Raw genomic sequence first — 20,208 nt, 5'->3', positions numbered from 1 at the left:
CTGACCCTCAAGCCAAACTGCTTTAGCTAGCTGATGAAATGGAGCAGACCGAAGAGTAAGCCTGGTAAAGAGGCTTGTCTGTAATGAAATTGGAGGCTAAAATGGCTTCCAGGACATATTTATGTTCCTGTGATATCTGAGCAAGTGAATCATAGACACTCAAGGTAAGCCAATATGCGAAACAGTTAAGATCGGGACAAAAGGACTATGATTCTGGAAATTTGGTGATTTTTTTGCACTTTGGCAGCAAATAGTTGAATAGTTAACAACTGGGGTCATCCCTTGTTTTTTTCTTTGCCCCTGTTTCCCAACTCTTCTCACATATATCTCCCCTACCCATCTCTTCTTTTTCACACATCTTTAACCATCAAACTTCTGTCTCTCATTCTCTGAAAATATATTCACACACCCACTCTTGTGTAGACTAGCTTGAACATTGTCTCACCTGTATCTGAACCTGCTGCCTTTGAAGAAGATGTTACTGCTGGAAACTGTCTTGATTTGACTCGACTTTGCACATCTGTCAGAGAGAGTTAGGAAGAAACACAAAGAGATGCATCTGAAGGACAACACATCCAATGCATTCTTTTATGGACTTGTTTTATTACAGTAATGCTTACCACATCCACTTCTCAATATTAGGTAGCACGTCACCATTGGCTGGCTGGCTGTATACAAACCTAGCTTCTTAAAAGGCCAAAGGGAAAGGAATAACTGCAGGTTTAAAAGTTCATGCTGTTGCTTGAACCTTCTTGTTTTGTTCAGGATCAAGTATCATTTTCAACCAGGCAGAGATGGTGCCAGAGTGCAGACACACACATTCATTTTACTTTGTGTGTGTGACAGAACCAGTTAGAGGCTGCATATCCTCAAAGCTCTGTTTGGCTGCCATTTTCAAACTCAATTCACTTTGATTTGATTAACGGGCTCTGACGCTTGTCTGATCCCTGAGATTACATAGCCTCCCTCTCTGTCCACCGCTCAGAGTAACATGAGCTGCTGTCATTAGAAAGTCAATATCCGGAGTTACACAGGCCAGGGCTGTTGTCAGGAAACTTTTATTACTTCATCAATGTGTCTCCCATTTGTAAAAATAATTTTAAATGCTTGTGTTTCAACAAGATGATCAATATATGAAGTGGTTGCAAATATGCAAAAATATTTATAAAGAACTTGAGTGAACAGTGTTAGGAAATGTAGGCCTTAGAAATTGTATTTTGTATACAGAAGATACTGCAGATGATTGACAGTGGATTTTCAGATTGTATCTGGCAGAAGAAGGACGCCATGAGGAGATCACAAAGCAGCCTTTGAATTAATGTCAACAGGACAATGCATCTGACATCTGGCTAAAGCCAGCAGTTTGTCCTCAGAGCCTTCCCAGGTGGATATTTCTTCATTACAATATCTTTTACTATTTCCTTCACTTTGTTTTACCTGCTGTTTAAAGAGCAAAACAAACATTTCCTGGCCACCCCATCTGCTGATGAGGATCACAGGACCTAACTGACAGCTTGTAAATTGATATACATATTTTTTTTTTTATTCTTTTGTACAATGTCATGAATAATTTGATGTACGTTTATCAAACTGGGTGAACTACTGTGTCCTTCAATGTCCCTAGTCTCCAGAGGGCTGAGTCGTGGTTTTATCTCCATCGGTGCACGTAGAAGGTACATGCTCTAATTTCAGGAAAAGTTCATGGGAAAAGGAGGAGAGCTTCTCGGATGATGTCACGCGTAACAGCACAATCACTGTGATCATGGGCATGACAACTTCCTCTGCTTCTGTACTGTTATCAAGTGCAAGAAATTACTTTTCTGATATTCCCACTGAACCATCACCAAGCAAAGAAGTTTCTCAGTTTGTTTGCTTGAACCTTTGATTTACCCATGATGACCTGAATCGCCCTTCTCACCCATCTTGTTGACCCCAAGCTTGCTTCCATTCGTGACACACCGCAAATGTCAATAGTTGCCGCAGATGAGAGCAACAACCTTGGAGCAATCAGCTGCTCCCTAATGAAGGACTACAGCATATTATTACAGTGCTGTGGTAAAATAAGGTTAAAATAGTGGAACGTGAAAGAAGGTTCAGATCAGCACCAGCTTAAATGTGATTCCATCCATCTTCATCTGGTTATCTGGGGTCAGGTTGTGGGGGTAGCAGCTTCAACAGTTTGTAATTTTAGTTTGTGGTAAATCTAAATTCTATTGTGTCTGCTTATTTTATGTGTATTCATGTAATCAAAATTGATTAAACTGTCTCTCAGTTTAATACCAGCTTGTGTGTAAATGCATGGCAGACTCACTTGTAAAAGGCCTGGTTCTCCACACCACACTTCCACAAGTGCTTACACGCTGCAGGGGTTGAGGTGTGAAATGTCAACACCAGTTTCTTCTGTACAGAAAAGGAAAAAGACACAGGATGAAAAAGAAGGAAAGGAAATGAGACTGAGAAGTGTTGAACATGATGAGAGGGGGCTGTGCAAAAGGCTGACCCACAGACCTGAAGACACACAGTAAGCCTCGCAAGATGTAAGAGGGATATACTGAGTTGGCCACAACAGTGAAACTGTCTTATCTAAGGACACGGGTGGTTGTGGACCAGGAAGAGGAGGGGTGTATTCCTGTAAATGCCTAATTTTCGGTCTTGTGTCTGGTAATATGAGATACCAGATCAATGCTGCTCAACAATGGAGGATGAGGAGATGGGCGAGAGAGGGAGAGAGGAAACCATCAGGTCGATAACACGGGAGTGGGTTACTGTAAAGCAACAACCATGTGTTACCATGTCTATAAATTTTGTGTAAAAAAAAACCATTGGGACTTCGGATATCTGTACACTGATTCAGCTAAATCCTAAAACCTCACGGTCAGCTATACTGCTCAGCCCCCACAGTGTAGAATATTATTTATTGACATTAAGTACGGAGTTGTGGTTTACACACATGTGCTGCAATGTCCATGTGTGTGGCCACAGGATTGGGTAAATACTATCAGCTCAGAATTTTGGTCCCACTTTGACTGCATGCAAATTTTATGATGTGACTTAACTGCTACCAAACTATTAGCAAATGCGTACTATATTATACCAGGTAAACTTTATTACTATACTACAATTCATGTTGTAAAAATGTGAGCGTTCACCAAAATTAAGAATATTTCAATCAATGTGATTTTTTAATTTGTGATCTAGTTTTCAACTATTATCCTCTCAAGTAAGTCAAACCAAAAGACACATTTCTTTCTAAGCTTGAATAGCAATAAGTAATAAAGGACACAGGGTGATTAATAAAGATAAACTGCTATTTAAAGGAATTTGAAGACTTATTGTGACAAAGCAATGAAAAGCTGCCATCAGCTCAAAGTGGGAAAATAACATTAATGTGTTCCAGGCTAAATAACAGAAGTGAGACCAAATAGTGAATTCATGCAGTGACCTGCAGTGACATTGTGGAGGACAACAACCCAAGAAATGATCCAGATCCCAAAATACTGTGAAAAATATCTCTTTACAGAAATGATGTGAATACGTACAGGAAACACACACACAAAACCACACACAAAAGTATTTCCTCGTGGACAGATTTAAAGATAATGCTTCATAATATCACATAATCTTTAGAGTGGTGATGATGAGCTGGGAAGCTTGTTTTGATGATGTGGCATGGTTTCTCAGGAGAACACTTTTTTTTCCACAAACAATCAAAATAATAATGAGCCAAATGTCAGAAAATAAATAGATATGATAAATGACACAGCAATGAAGACAGCTTTTGTATAAAATAATGTAAAACAAAATGACACAAATAACCAAATGGTGAACATTAAACTGTGAATACGGTTCCTCCAATTATAGAGGCAGGACTGTAGGGAGAGGTGTCAAGTTGAGGATTTAAGTACAACGATGTTTTGTGCGACTATTGATACTTGTATTTACTCACCAGTGATGACTATGTTAACACACAGAGAGAAGAGACAGAAAGATAAAACTGCATCTTCAGACTTTCATGAGTTGCCAGACAGACAAACATACAGACAGACTGACAAGTTAAGCAGAGATGAGAGAGTTGCTTTAACCTTCTGTAATGAAGAGAACAGTTATGAGATTGATTGGCTGAGTGACTGACTGATTGATTGGCTGAGTGGTAGATTAAAGAGCAACCTCACTTTAACTACAGCAATTATCATTTTCAAGTATTTTCAAGGCATCTCACAGCACTATGAGACACAAGCAGCCATAGTTAAGAAATGCAGGTTTTGCACCAAAGTTGCTGCTCAAAATCTGCCAAAGCTCCAGACTGGATGACAACCACTGAGGAGATGGATGAAATATGGGCCCCAAATGCAAGACACCTGTTCCAGTTGTAATTTGTCATTTTGCATTACATCAGTGTTTTTTGTCCTTATCAGTTTCAAGCAGATTTGTCATGCATATATTTTTTACAGGTGTAGTGATGGAGTCTCAAATTTGGGCCACCGCTGACACATTAGGGAGGAGTTTAGTTGTAACACACCCACCATCCTGTCACAGTGAATCCTGCCTGTTAAGGAGATCTGAAACAGCGACACACATATACAGTGTGTGTGATGGTGGACCAGATTACATACACAAACAGTACAGTTTCATAGCACATATTTCTGATGTAAACATAACACAGATGAAGAAAGGTTAAAAGAAAGGGAGGAGGAAGGAAGGAAAATCAAAAGAATGTCTAGTACATGTTGAGGTCGCTAATTCAGGGCTAAATCCAAATGAACACAGACATGAACTGTGCATCTGCACCAAAGCAATGGTTAAAGGTTGTTATCTAACGCGTCAGCATGATGATGACAACCTCAGAACAAGACTGCACGATTCATCATCATGATGGCGGAAACTACACAGCACTTTTTGTTCTCAGTCTTTAACCGTTTCGAGGAGAAGCTGCATGAACGACGCTGCACCCACCTCTTTCTGGATCCCGATGACGTAGAAGGTTTTCCCTTCAAACTTCAACTTACTGACGTCCACCCTGCCGAACACAACAATATTAAATAGATCTAAACATTTCAGCAAAATCATAGTTTCAAATGAGACAAATTATATTCAATCTAATAAATAGAATTGGCCAACTTCTGTTCTAAGGGTTATACCCTTAGAGATGATCCAAAGTGATTTCTGCTGACAAATCTTTTGACAATATTCTCTCTTTGTGTCACTTCCTTTCTATATTTGTATCAAATCAGATTTTACTCTTATAACAAAAAATCAATTGTTGTAAATCAAACTAGACAAGAGGACCCATGATGCAACAGCTTTAAGATTAAATACTCATAAACATGAACAGCATCAATCTGAAACAGATGCCTTCATTTATTCTTACATAAATATGCTATACTTTTTTTATTTTTATCACGATATCTGTGTACTGGACCGTTTTTTCAGCATACAAAGGCACACAGCTCTATGATTACAACTTATCCCAAAGATTATTTGTATTGTTATTATTTAGAGGGAGGGGTGTGCCATGATTAGATTTGTTCAACTACACACAGGTCACATGTTGATCTTTATGATTTTGTACCATTTCAGGAGGTGGATCCTCTTGTTCCCCTGGAAGACCACAAAACCTGTAGCTGTGAACCCAAGAAAGGCTGTGGAGCCTGTAAAGTCCTGGAAACACACAGGCGCACGCACACACACACACACACACACACACACACACACACACACACACACGCACACGCACGCACACACACACACATACACACAGCGTGAGAGGCAGTACATGGTTTTATAGGATACAGGTGAACTAACAGTGGGAGAGCAAGTGGGCCATCAATAATCTCCATGGTAATGGCACCCACACAAAATCACCCATTTATTTCACACCACCCAATTTGAAGTAAATTGCATCAAGGACAAGCTGCAGAACACACAGAACTGATGCACTGAGTTTGATGTAATGAAACGAATAGCACTCCAGAATGAGCGAACACAACACGATCCTGTCGGTGACTGACAAGGCCATTCATCGTCTACATCTCTTCCTCTCTATATCTCTCCATTCATCACTGTGTTCCCCACATTTTCTTGCTGACTTTCTATGTTTCTCGAGCTTCACAGATCTGCATGCAAATGATACCACAGCCCCACAAACAGTCTGACTAACTGGAGCAGAGGAGCCAAGGGGGATATTCACCAACAGACAAATTTAAATATCTAGTTAATCTGTTTAGCTTGCTTTGATACAGCTGGCCATGAGAGGGTTTTCTGACTTCACACTGTGACTGGGTGGAAGATGAACACAGAGAGTGAGAAGAAGAAATATTGCTCTTCTTTATCAGATTCAATCTGTTTCATCCATTACAATACAGCGCAAAGGCATTGTTACAGTTGTCCTGCTGCATGCTCAGGTTTGCTGAAAAGCTGCTGTTTTTTTAAAGTTAATCATGTGTGTATTTGGCCATTTAATAAGCAAATTAAGAGTAAACAAACAAAGGGGTAAAGAAGACAAGTGTGCAGTAGTAACTGGCAAAAACTGCCCAAGAGTCACAATTTCTACTTCCACACAACTGCACGATCAACTCTGGTGTGAAGAGAAGGAAAAAAGGCCTGGGTGAGTGCACTGCCTTCGCTAATGTTACCTTGCATGGGTGCGGGTCAACTCCATATGTTTCAAGGCTGTGAGCCCTTTGGAGCATGTTGAGCTCCGCAAATGCAGCACACTGTCCCCTAAAACAGAGAAGAATTTCGCAGAAAAAGACAAATTATCAGACACCAAGTGAAGCTTTGATCTCGCATTAGAGTAAATGCTACAAAGCAAGACCCAGAATGATGTACACAATTACTCAACAAGACATTCAAGGTTAAAATGCTTAACCCATTAAAAAACTTTTTGGTGATGGAAATTACAATAATTTGTAAATAACCTGAAGTCTCCATACTAATCTACATGCTGGTAATCGTGTCGGTCAAAGCCGTCGGAGCAGACGGAGGGAACTTGTCATCGTCTGCCTTTGTACTCTGGGAAATTAAGGATTTGTCTTTGATGTTCTATAATTGCTGTTAGTTTGACAATCACAAACCTCATGATATAAGTCATGAGACCTGCTGGTGAGGATTTATAGTCATGTGCTCCTTTCATTTAGGGCTTTGACTGATCCATTAAAAATACAATATTTAATATGGCATATCTTTCTTCAATTCTATCATTATATCCCTGGTAAATTACTGATATCTCTCGGTGCATTAATTTTCTTTTACTCAAATCAAATTTTTTCATTCCACAGCCAATTTCTTTCCTCAAACAAAGTTCAGACATATTAATAATAATTTGACAGTATGATCAGACCCAACAGGCAAATACCTGAATGGTATAATTTGTGATTTTTGGCTATTTTGCTTCCATGTTATGTCTTTTTGCAGAGTACAACATCTATCTATACTATCAACCAATAAAATCTCTTGATTTGAGCTACCTGTTTTATAAAAAAAAAAAAAAAAACTATTTAGATGCAGGACGCAAAAGGGTGTAATTTTTCAGCACTTAGCTAAATCAAAACTGAAATACCTTCTGAAATGTAATCACACATACATTTTTAATAACCCAGCTTTCTGCCATCCTCCAGCTAGGATGACAGAAACTGCTTTATTTTCTGCAAAGGAGAGAGCTGTTTGTGCAGCCTGTTTTGAAAGAACAGATCACAGGAGTGAGCATCCATGCTGTCACCATCATCATCACACACATACAGTGTTACCTGAGCTCATTCTTATGTATTTCCGTAATCTTCCGCTCCAGTTTGAGGGATTGTTTAGGAAACAGCTTGAAGTCACTGATGTAGTCTGATGGGTGCTCCTCTGGATCATAATCTCCAAGTTCAGCTATAAAGATGAGGGAGGATGTTATTATGGAAATGAAGAGAAAATCAAAAAAAAAAAAACAATTACAATAAATTTTTGTCCTGAACAGAAGACAGACCCTGCGACCTGGAAACAGATAAGCGGTTGAAGAAACAAACGAACAGAAGAAGAATTGGTATTTAGAAAAGCGCCACACTATTCCTTTAACAAATTATTTGTTTTTCATTCTATTTTTTTTTTTTTGTTCGAGTGGAGAATGAGCAGAGGCAGACACCAATATTAGATCATAATTTCCTTACTTTCCTCAGGTTCTAACAGTCAATAAATCTCTCCTAAATCTGTTCCAAATTATTAGTCTTAATAAAGGCCCAATCACAAACCTAGCTGTAGTTTAATTAAGCAGTATCCTTCACCTCCTCTCCACCTCTATAATCAACACACTGGCAAAGTGGAACAGGGACCTGGCCTTGTTAATCAGAGTAGCCAATGATATGCTCAGCGACACTCTGGTTGAGAAAACTCAGCCAGTTTCATTGTGCTCTCTGGGGATATGAGCCAATCAGTGTGTTAGCACACTTCTGAGACTTTTGTATCAGCAACATGGGCTCATTTATAACTAATTCTTTTTCTTAATCCATATGAAAGCAAGTGGCTCAGCACTGTGATTCAACATTTAACCGTTTGTGCTAATTAACTGAAGAACAAAAATCCTCTCCTCTTTCTTTTCCCAGTCCATATACTGTACATCCTGTGGTGTATTAAAAAGTAGGATTACAGCAGCTGGTGACTTGAAAGGCAGCCAGTTAATGAGGCAGAGACCAGACAAATGGAGGGATTGGTTTGATTGTCAGAGTTAGTTTGGTGCTTTTGTTCAGACTTGGCTTAGTTGTGTGCTGTGGCAATTTAACTTTATACATCGTTCAATCAAAACAGGATGAACTGAACAAGTGAACATAGAAACAAAGACTAGTTATCAGTTTCATAAAATAAAATCTCAAGGATATACATTGCTGCTTGGGAATGGCTACACACACACACACACACACACACACACACATATACACACACACACACACACACACACACACACACACACACACACACACACACACACACACACACACGCACACTAACAGTCAAAGGTTTCATATTCATTTGAATGAGAAAGCGTGTCCAAACTTCTGACTGGTAATATATATGCTGTCACTATAAAAACTTTGAGATGAAGATTAGCAGTCAAAATAGATGATGTTGGGTCTCTTTAAATAAATTTATAAAGAGTTTGGTCTAGACCTGCTCTATATGTAAAGTGCCTTGATGTAACTTTGTTATGATTTGGCGCTATACAAATAAATCTGATTTGATTTGATTTGATTTGAATTCCAAACTTAATCTAAAACTCAAGTAACATGGCTGTCAGAGTGGATTCCTTTAGGGGGAGTTGTGTCACGCAGGCTTTATCTGTTCGTTTCTTTGAATATATTTTGAGAGAGCAGTTTTATTCATCCCAATTCACAAAGGCCGTCCCAAAGCTGCATGCATGCATGCACTCATCATGATTGTTGTGATGGGAAGAGAAAGGAAAAACCATTGGCACTTATGCAAATTTGATGATAAAATCTCCATCTGAATCTCCTTTCAGAAAAAGCGTGTGGAGATTGTTCCTCAGTAGATTCCATAAGTAATATAATGTAATATAAGCACTTTCACCAGTGAATACATTGAAAAGGCCAAGTGTGATCTAAATACTGATGTATCCTGTTGGACAGGAGATCTACAAATATAAATCATATATCAGTGATACGATGGATTGACACTCTCTGGGAAAATTCATTGGTTGTCATCAGGACTCACCCTGTATGATGCAGGCTCCAAGATATGCAGCATCAGCAAAAGGGCAGAGGAGACGGCCATGGTAGATATCTCTCTTTAACTGGAGATATAGGAGATACCTGGACATAGACACACACACGTCCACAGTTGAAAAGAAAACCAAAAATGCCATTGAACTGTTTATTGATTCTTAATCAAACTAAATGTTGGGTTAGGGTTTGGGCTACAAGAAGGCTTTAGAAATAAAGTAGGAAATATGTATGTTTTGTAAAATTAGATGCTTTAACATTATCAATTAGAAATAAGAAGTCTCGTTGTCTCTTCATCATGACAGCATCACATGAAAAATTTCTGGAATTCACAAAGCCCCTGAAATTACAGTTATGGATAACTTATCACTGTCCGTGTTGCCATGGCAATTAGAAAAACAACAGCGCTTGCCATGGAAACAAGTACCACGTAGCATAGAATGATACTGTAGTTACTATGGAAACAGCTCCAATGGAGGCTACATTAGGCATTCTGCTGACATGCTGATTTTGTCGTGGGTTACCACGGAGATCAGACATGACAGTGGTGTGGTAATTGCTACCATGGTTACAGATGAATATCCAGAGGAGATGCCATGAGTCAGTCATGAAACTTGAAAACAGCAGCAGAGGGGAAGAGTGAAGGACTGAATGGAGAGAAAAGCTGTAGCGAAATAAATTTTTTTAATAGGGTTAGTGTGTGCCCACATGACCTTCTCAGTTGTGTTTTATATCTTCTTTGTCATATGAGGGTACGCTCTCTGGCTCTAATCTTTTATTGCCTTTCCTGAGCTAATGTCTCAGTCTTGCAGTTTCACATGTTTCTTTCTTTATGAACCAGCCTGTCGTTAATTTGTAACTTCTGTTTCAACATCAGTACACTCTGGGATGTTGTGTTGTCAATTAGGGGTTATATAGAGAACCGAAGCCTTATATTGCCATTTTCTTTTGCCTCTCACTGTCTTTTTTGTTTCCCACTCTGTGGTTTATTATTCAAATTGTAGAGTTCAGCAGTACTTTGATTGTATACAATCGGAACAGAGATGAGGTTTAATCCATACAGCTGAATTAAAACTCAAATGTGCCAGGAAAGTGATATACTACGAAGATATCATTCATTAAATGTGCGATGAGCCTTGGACTACTGTCTCCCGCACTACTCTAACTGCACTTATTTAAAAAAAAAAAAAAACTATGAAAGAGGAGTCTTCAAATAACATCTTTGAAACTGGACATATGCAACACACATATATTATCATAGTAGTTTCGGGATTTCGAGGATGAAAAAAATTTCCCCAAAAAACGTATTATTGAGCATGCCATGTGATTTCATCACAGACTGCAGTTCCCTCTGAATTTTCCAGATTTTGTTTCAACATCAGTACACTCTAAGAGCAATGGTACTCTTTGAAGACTCTAAGATAAACTCTAATGAACAGAAATAGTGTCAAGGACAACATGGAAATGAAATGTGGAAATGCAAGGACAGGAGAATGAAAAATGTATAGAGGAAGAAGGAAAGAAGGAGGTAGCTGGGAAATAGGGAAAAAGAGAATAAGGTTTTAATGACTTTGATAATGAACAAAAAGTAAGTAATAGAAATCTGAGGAGAATAGGGAGATGTGCCAATGTCATGGAGAGACACCTGAGGGAAGAGACAGAGATGTGAAGAGGAGGGAGGAAGAAAGGACAGAGAGTGTCAAAAAGAAGGGAAGGAGGGATGAAATTACAGAGAGCTGGAGTGGAGCAAGCTGAAATGAAGACAGAGATTAGCAAGAAGGGAAGAAAGAGATGATGGCTGATCAAAAGCCAAGATGTTGGGATGTAATAGTTCTGATGGAACAGAGAACATAGTCCCAGCTGACTCAGCTTCTCCAATTATTACTCTGTGTGTGTGTGTGTGTGTGAGAGAGGGCAGTATAATGGGCGGTAAATATGTATAAACCGCTGATTATTCCACATGATGGCTTATATAAAGGGGTGTGAAGGGGATAGCTTGTGGCCATGATACAACAAGCTGTAACAGTCTTAGGCATCTTTGTATAGATGAAAAATTTAAAGTACATGGTGCCAAAAGTTGAAGACCAATTGGTGTAGTGAAAAAGAAAAGTTGCTATGCAATCACACAAATACAAGAATATTGTATTTTTGAATCTTTTCATAAAGAAAACTGTTTGTCTCAGTTTTTCCACACTGATTATGGTTAAAATAAAAAAGAAAATGTTAAAAAGGACTATCATACTTGTGGTGTATTATATTTAAGGTCAACTGACTGAAATTTTGTGAAAATGTATCTCAATGTAACAAAGCTGTTCTTAATCTTTTGAATGTGTGTTGGTTATACCTGGTAAGCTCCTCTTTGATTTTCATTGGTTCATGAGGATAAAACTTCACCCGGAAGCACATGGTGTATGGCTGCTGAGCTGCTGAAAACAAACGAGACACAAAGATGAGAAGAAGAGGTTAAAAATGACGGAATTCAGGAGACAGAATCATCTGTAGAAGAAATGCCACATAAAGGAAAGTTGAGATAAAAAAAAGGAAGGAACCAGAAACAGATGATTAGAAGGAAGAGAGTAAAAATAAACAAACACAAGAAAGAACTGCACTGGAGTAATGGGGATTATGTAAAAGTGAAGAGAAAAAGAAGTTAGGGACAAAAAAAGAAATCACTGTGCGCTTTTAATATCGATTAGTCATTGGATAATTACAGTAATTACTCATCACACTAACACACACACAAGCTTGCAGGCACGCACACACACACACACACACACACACACACCGTTAGCAATGAAGTACTTGAGGCTTAAGATCAAAGCAAAAAATGGACCTCAATTCAATTCAGTTGGGGCATGTGTTTGTGTGTGTGTGTGTGTGTGTGTTTGTGTGTGTGTGTTTGTGTTTGTGTGTGTGTGTGTGTGTGTGTGTGGATATGCTGCAGGAGAGGATTTAAGCATAATGTGTTATAATATGCGCAGTAGGACACATTCACATTTTAGCTGGAAAAAACTAGTATACATGCACATACTTATCAGACACACACAGGCCTGCACACATACACACACACACACACAAATGCAGTCAGGTCTGTGCTTATCACACCAACGGGTAGCAACAGTTTAAAGTTCTCATAGAGTCTCACATATCTCACAAAATTGCATATACATATACACACACGTGCACAAGCATATATGTGCAGAATTGACACCGAGAAATTAACACATGATATTTAGACATAATATATGTAATTTATTATTTTTTTGACACGTACAATTGTATGTTAAAAAACTGAATACATATATTAATTCTTACTTGCTAAAACTTGACTTTTACCAGACACCACTTTCCTTTGCCTTTAATACCAACATAACTTATACAAGATTTTTTTAAATGTGTCTTACAACAAAGCTCAGATAAATGTTCACAGATAAATCATCCTATCAATGGAAGCATAAAACATGTTTGTCATTTCACCAGGCTTTGGCAAACAATGCAGTTTGTAGTTTAGTTTGCAGGGCTTGGTGAAAACGGATGTGTCTTCCTTCTTTGATTCTCATGAGACTTTTTCAATTATTCAAGAGCTTGAAATACAGTTATAAGTACAGTTATAATTTTTAGGATCAATGGGCGCTTCCTATTCTCCCACAAAAGATTGAGGTATTCAAGACCAAGATCAATTAGTTTATAGTTTCAATAATAATTTCATTAATGAAGGATGTTAAGGGCAAGAAGAAATTTATAAAAATAAATACTGTTGAATTTTGACTATATATTGAAAAAACCTAATAATAATCATGTCCTAACTAAACTGTATTGTGTTACACTTAAGACACTCAGATGGTGTTTTTGCAAAGGGGGACATGTTGGAATAATGTGACACTCAAGAGCATATTCCAATAGCTGACAACATGTCAGCTATTTGAATATGATATGGATGATATGAAGGAAGATGTAAACTGATACAATATAAGTAATAATATAAGTAATAAGTATAAAGTGAGCATCAAGGGTGAGCTAAAGAGAGGAGGAAAGGATAGGGCGTAAGACGAAGAAGAGAGCTGAACATCTAACCTGGGAGCAAAAATCTTTATGACGGCCCTCAGCACTCTGTCTTTAATAGTAGGAAACCTCTGCGGTTTTGCCTAGCTATGAAAAACATCTACATAATACATGTTGAGCAATATGAAAGACACAATCCTCCCACCTGCTCCGAAAGAACATGAGCTTTTTATTTGCTCAGGCTTAAGGGACCAAGACGTTTTTTCTGAAAATGTCTTCGAGAAAGTCAATTGGCACAATTGTATTCATACACACACTGTATGCACACACCCTAACAAAAGTGACACTTGTACATGCAAGTTGGCACGTACAAAGATGAAACACTAGCTACACATCCTAATTATAGAGGAACCCAGCCACAGGGAGAACTGATGCGTCAGTACGACTCTATTCAATGCTCTTCGTCCATTCCTCCTCTCTGATCTCATTTTCTTTTCCTCACTCCGTCAGTTTCTCTCATCTCAATCTGTCTCTTCAGTCTCCATTTGATTTCACTTTTTCAGACTTAATCTGACTTTTTTCTTTAGCTTTACTATCCATCACTGACCGCTCTCTGTCCCTGCTAAATTAGACATCCACACACGTCCTCTTCATCAATCGTTTCCCCCCTCCCTCTCGATTTTCACTGATCCATTCAGCCTCCCCCTGCCTGTCCTTGTACACATGTTCTAATGAAGCAGAATTCACCACTAATAGCTTCGTTATTAATTTATAACAAGACAGAAAGAACAGGACAGTCATTAAAAGGGTGGGTGAGCTCCAGATAGACATGAAGAGAGAGATGGAGTTGAGGAGTTGAGGATGATAAAAATATAACAGGCTAGCAAGGGTGAAAAGAAAAATACCAAAATATTTTACTCAGAGTAATTACACAGCTTCAGTAAGTTTTCTTTTTTTTTAAACATCAGTCCAGTCATAGTTTTGTGTCTTGATAACTGACAACTTTACATGAGACAAAGAGAAGTTGTCACTTCAGTTACTCCTCCTTGGTGTTCAGTGCCCCTCTCTGCTACTTGTGCCATGAAATGTCACTGACAGCAACCTCTTCATGTTTGACAACTGAGTTTTTAATCTTAAGCGAATGGTATTATGGCACTGTGATCTGGGGAAATGATCCGATTCTAAATCTCTGTGGATGAACACACTATTCGTTATTTGTCTCTCTTAAAATGTGTGTTTTAAAATTTAAAATGATCTGTTGATCAAACGCAGTAACGTTTTATATGTGTGTGCTGCCATGACCCCATCACAGTCCCTGTGGTGTTGTCTGTTTACTGCAGAGCTTGACCCTCTCACACTAAATATGGCCCTGGGGAGATAAATCCAAACTTGCCCACATTGCATAAACAAACATACACATGTAAAATATACACAACAATAGACACAACAATGACAACACACATGCACATGTTTCACCCTGGATGTTGTTCAGCCCATGCACACTGTTGTAGAAACAAAGAGGAACAGAAGGGACACTTACACTTCATTTGTCTCACCACAGGCTTGTTGGGCTCCAGCCAGTGCTGGGGGGGGTAAAAAGTGAAAAGACAAGTGTCAAAGTAAGGCTGCTCATTGGTTAGAGCAGATCATCTTTGTAATGAGTTAAATAAAAATATTTTCCTGTTTTCTACGATGACCTTAATGATGAATGTGTGAAACTCAGCAATGTGAGAAGATACAGCATTGTAAGCAAACCGTATCAGATTATATATTAAATGTTATTAAATGTGATTAAACATCGTAACTATAAATGCAACTGAGTGTTTGTACGCTGTATACAAAATGTTTTTTTCTGTACTGCTATGTACTGTCTTAGACTGTTTAGTTTTGTGTTGTAACACCTTTTGCTGTTGTGTTATTCTGTTTTCATTTTACATTTCAAATGGAGCCACAGTTCAGGCCAGTGGAGCTTCTATTAAGAGAGAGCGTCCGGTCCTGTCTGTGTGTGGGCTGCTGGAAATATGGAGACTGATCTTGTTATTTGTCATTTTAACTTGTAATGTAATGTACTGTACTTACTGCCTCCTGACTGATATTCAACAATCCCATTTTGCCAATGCTGGCCCCGTGGAGCTGTTTCCTGTTATTCAGTGTGACCATCCATATCTTTATTTTTGTTCCTCTGCTGTGATTACGTGCAGCCATGAAGAACTTTTTGCCGTGATCAACTTTGTGTGAACCGTAAAACATAATTTACACGCTATGAATGTAGTTTTGGCTGCAAAATGTAAGGCAGCACAGGGGAAGGATGAAAAATACAGAGGGGAAAGAAATAACACTTCTACTCATTTACTTCTACCGAACATTTTAATGAACACCCAGTGTAAATTAACTGCAGTCTGCAAACTCCACTGATGAAATAATTTGTCGACTGATGGGTTCATCAATCAAAACAAAATTATTTAATTTAATAATTATTATTAAATAATTGTTTCATTGTTTAATCAATTGTGTAATTAACTAAACAATTACTGATTATGTCTTCTTCAGTGTCAGCATTTGTTATGTTTCTCTATTTTCTATTAGATATTGAAATCATTATAAATTTAATTTAAGTAGGTTGTTTCTGTTAGTTGGACGGACAAAACAAGCAGTTTGAGTTCACTTCATTTAGAGACCTACAATATTTAAAGCCACCAAAAACTGCAACTGACAAATTAATTACGATAAAAACACTACATCCCTACTACTTTTGGTTGTCGCTGTGTGTGATAGTTACCCTCTGCTTCTCAGGGTCCACATATCGAATTCCAAAGTAGTCTTTCTCAAGTAGGTTGTAGTGGTTGCACACATGGTCCAAGAGGAACTGGCCTTTGGTGTCTCTCTGTAAAGAAATAAAACATCAGGAGTTATTTTGTGCTCAGTCTTCATCGCAGCAGGCTTTTCACTCACAGCTACATCTGAACCCCACTGCACCTCTGTGCTATAATCACACAGAACAACCCACCCTTAGGTGATATTTCTGTCACACACACACAACGTTTTAGTAGGCCCACACACATTAATGGGAAAAAGTATGTCAGCAACATTTAGCACTCTTTGTGACAATTCTTAGATGAGAGTAAATACAGTCCATATAAAGCACATAAACCCAGAGCAGACAGTAGGAGATCAGTAATTCTTTGGCATTCATTGCCTGTTCCTCAGTCAATACCCACTCATCACATACTGATCCACAAAAGGATCCCATGCACTTGTCTTAACATTATTAAGCAGAGCTATATCAATACGTGTATGTGTTTGAGTGTTGTGTTTACACTTTCCTTCTTGCCTGTGGGATTTTGCCATATGTCGTATGTGCATCAGAGACAGAGTCTTGATTCTGTTTGTGTGTGTGTCTTAAGTGTTCTCTAACCTGCTGAGGGAGGTGGATTCTGTGCTCAGCTAAGCAGGACTAATTAATTCAGTAGAAAATGGTCTGCTTGCCCTTGTTGTGATTTACTTACCATTGGGGACACATGCACACAAACACACAAACACACACACACAAACAGGCACACTATTACACATTGCCATTAAAACAACCTATAAAACTGCCAATCAACATTAAGATCAGTATGCTATATCATAAATTTGACACAGTCTCCATGGCAACTAATTCTAAATTGTATATTGAACTGCACCAACAATGTCTTGTTTGAGCTATAGACATCATATAAAGTGTGTGGTGTGACTGAGTAGCCGTTTACACTCGCTGTTTACACTCAAGGTGTTTCATGTCTTCCTCACAGTTTCTCTCTTTTCAATCTAGAGCTGAAAATGATTGTGAATGAGTTTGAGGTACACCAATCATCCCTGTTGTTTTCTATTTCCTCGAACAGATTGCTACAACAGTTGTGTTTGCTATGTTTCAGTCTTCCTCAGAAAGCAAGCTAAGGATATTAGCTTTAGTCCTTGGTTTTGTTCACCAATTCAGACATTTACTGCTGATACAGACCAGGTTAAGTGTCTGACAGCAGCTGAGTGTGTAGTGGAAAGATCGAAGCAGTGCTCACGCCTGGATCGCCGGTTTTTAAAAGACCGTGGTGCTTAGACGGCCATTATGTTCAGGCTCATATTCATCCTTGAGAAAAGTCTGCATTTAGAGTAAGTAGGAGCGCTATAGTCACTTTATTCCTGTTTGATGCCGGTCCTTGAACCAATTTGTCTTTGTGTGCTCCTTGAACTCCTGTTGACATGTCTTTCTCACCTACTACTGCTCAACCCACACCATCACGATCAAGGTCTTTCCTGACTGAATTGTGATCTGAGGTTGTGCCATTACTCTTTAAGATACCAGCATTGCTAATATGACATATCATTCCTACATCTTGTGATGTAGTCACAATGCATGTGATCTGAAATCCGCTCCTAAAATGACCCCGCTGAGGTACTGTTCCTGTCTTCTGTCTAGTCATCTTTATCCAATACATATTTCCTGTGCATATGTTGTGTTTGGTTAACACTGCAACCTCTCACCGAGGCAACCTTTTACATGAATGTCTCAGTGAGTCATGCTCCATTTCCCAGCAAACAATCTGTTATGTGCAGTATTTTTAGTATACTGTAGACTCATCGACCTGCCACCAAAAACAAAACATCTGCTGTAAATATCACAGCACCAATTCGACAAAAGAGTGCATAGAAACAGTGCCCTAACTTTCTATATTATCACAAGCTGAGCAAAGAAAAGACATGTTTAGTAAATGTACAATAGACACACAAGTGTAAAATAACCAACAATTTCAGGTCAATTCAAAAAGCAGTGAAGACAAATTCAAAACATAACAAGTCCCTTGAACACAGAAGGAGCTCATACATGGGCGAACCGCAAAATGCACATTATCATATCAATATTTAACTAACCAACATTCCCATTTTTACTGTAGATACAAACATGGCGGCACCGTTCCCAGTTCAGGACTGACATCGGGCCTAATCTTACCACATAATGAGAAGACAGTTGACCAACAAGACAAAACAAGATGATTTAGTGTCAAAAGGAAAAGCAAAGACTGTGCAGTGTCAGGTAGGTAACCCAAGTGTCATAAGGGAACAAGACACAATTAAAGAATCTGACTCATCTGATGACTAACCCAGTGTAAACAGTAACATCAGTGAGTTCATTACCTGATGGGAACATTTCCATGCAGTGGCATCACTATATGAAAACCTGATGTTTTGAGTCCATAGAGCCGCTTTGTATCCTTGAACCAAAGTAACCAATTCATTACTTTTCAGCAGAGTTAATCCAATCAAATACAATTTCAGTGACTAAAACAAAAACAGCTGAATAGAGTTGGATGGATGTCCACCATGATCTTTGTTACATCACCATGGTAACAATCAGCTATAATTGATTTTGAAGGCAGCATGTCCCTATTGGCTGTTTCAGGTTGACTGTTATATTACTACAGCCTAAGTGAGATGCAAATCAAATGTGTTCACCTGTGGGACAGACTGTGATTGTCTGTCTCCCAATGTTGGCCTGACTGTGACCTGTGTCTACATGTCTTTAGGACTTTTGGATGCTATATGACAACAGTAGTTGTAAGCTGTAAGCTGTTAAATCAGAAGAACAGAAGAACAGACAGAAAGACACACAAAGGGAGGAGGGAAAAATAGAAGAAAGAAAATGAAAACAGACACACTGTGAGCCATTTCTAGGCAGATCATTAAACAACACCTTTTTGCTGTCTGGTTCTCAGGGCAGACAGAAGCAAACTGATGCCAAGAGAGATGAGAGGACAGACCAGACTGAGAGTGAACCAGGGCCAAACATGCCGAGAGGCTGAAAGTGAGAGTCAGCAAAGACAGAGCTAAAAAAAAAAAAAAAGGAGTGGATAAGAGGGAGACTGAGAGACCCACTACGATGAGTGAGGAGAGAAGAGGATGGAGAGATAGTAAGAGTCTATGTCATGTCCAACAAGGGCTGAATACATATTTTATATATCCAAAGGCTGAGCATTAAAAATTAACCTGGTCATCCTGTCTCTACATGATCTAACCTAATGACGGCAAAGTGCTTCTTTCTCCGCCTCGCTTGAACACACACACACACGCGCACACTTTAAATAGAGGCTCCGTGTGGAATGTATTCAGTTTAGCAGAAGCAAAGTGCCCTTTGACGTGTGTGTGTGTGCGTTCGTGTGTGTCACTCTATCTTCTACCATTTTTTCCCAATAAAGCATGCTCCTTAGGGCCAGCTAGGTCCAGAGCAAGTCCAACAAAACAAGAACTTGAAGGAAAAAATAGAAAACCATCAGCATGCTGAGAATAAAAGTGCATATATAGGAATTATTTATTCCTACATCTAGTATGAATTTTTTAAAAATGTCTGTTAACTCTGTGAAATCAAGCAAGTTTGACCTCCATACTGCACATCACCATTATTGTGCATCGCTTTCTTCATGTCCTTCACATAATTTTATAAAATATCTTTTTCAGAAGATGTATC

The 20,208-nt window shown here is 38.7% G+C and overlaps 1 protein-coding gene across 3 annotated transcripts in view; it reads right to left on the bottom strand.

The window, feature by feature from the left end:
• frmd3 (FERM domain containing 3) overlaps window positions 1-20,208 on the bottom strand; it is a 44,842-nt gene that overhangs the window by 15,851 nt on the left and 8,783 nt on the right. For all 3 annotated transcript variants that reach the window (XM_029510247.1, XM_029510246.1, XM_029510245.1), the window contains exons 2-11: window positions 16,492-16,596; window positions 15,253-15,295; window positions 12,055-12,133; window positions 9,703-9,800; window positions 7,746-7,869; window positions 6,633-6,720; window positions 5,570-5,658; window positions 4,954-5,017; window positions 2,312-2,400; window positions 446-520 (exon numbers count right to left, since the gene is read on the bottom strand). In XM_029510247.1, the coding sequence (XP_029366107.1) occupies window positions 446-520; window positions 2,312-2,400; window positions 4,954-5,017; window positions 5,570-5,658; window positions 6,633-6,720; window positions 7,746-7,869; window positions 9,703-9,800; window positions 12,055-12,133; window positions 15,253-15,259 (713 nt within the window). In that variant the 5' untranslated portion in view covers window positions 15,260-15,295; window positions 16,492-16,596. The remainder of the gene's footprint in view (window positions 1-445; window positions 521-2,311; window positions 2,401-4,953; window positions 5,018-5,569; window positions 5,659-6,632; window positions 6,721-7,745; window positions 7,870-9,702; window positions 9,801-12,054; window positions 12,134-15,252; window positions 15,296-16,491; window positions 16,597-20,208) is intronic.

The sequence above is a fragment of the Echeneis naucrates genome, chromosome 9 (assembly GCF_900963305.1).
Source record: "Echeneis naucrates chromosome 9, fEcheNa1.1, whole genome shotgun sequence".
NCBI lineage: Eukaryota > Metazoa > Chordata > Actinopteri > Carangiformes > Echeneidae > Echeneis > Echeneis naucrates.
The sequence above is the reverse complement of the archived record's forward strand: the minus strand, read 5'-3'. Positions and strand labels throughout refer to the sequence as shown.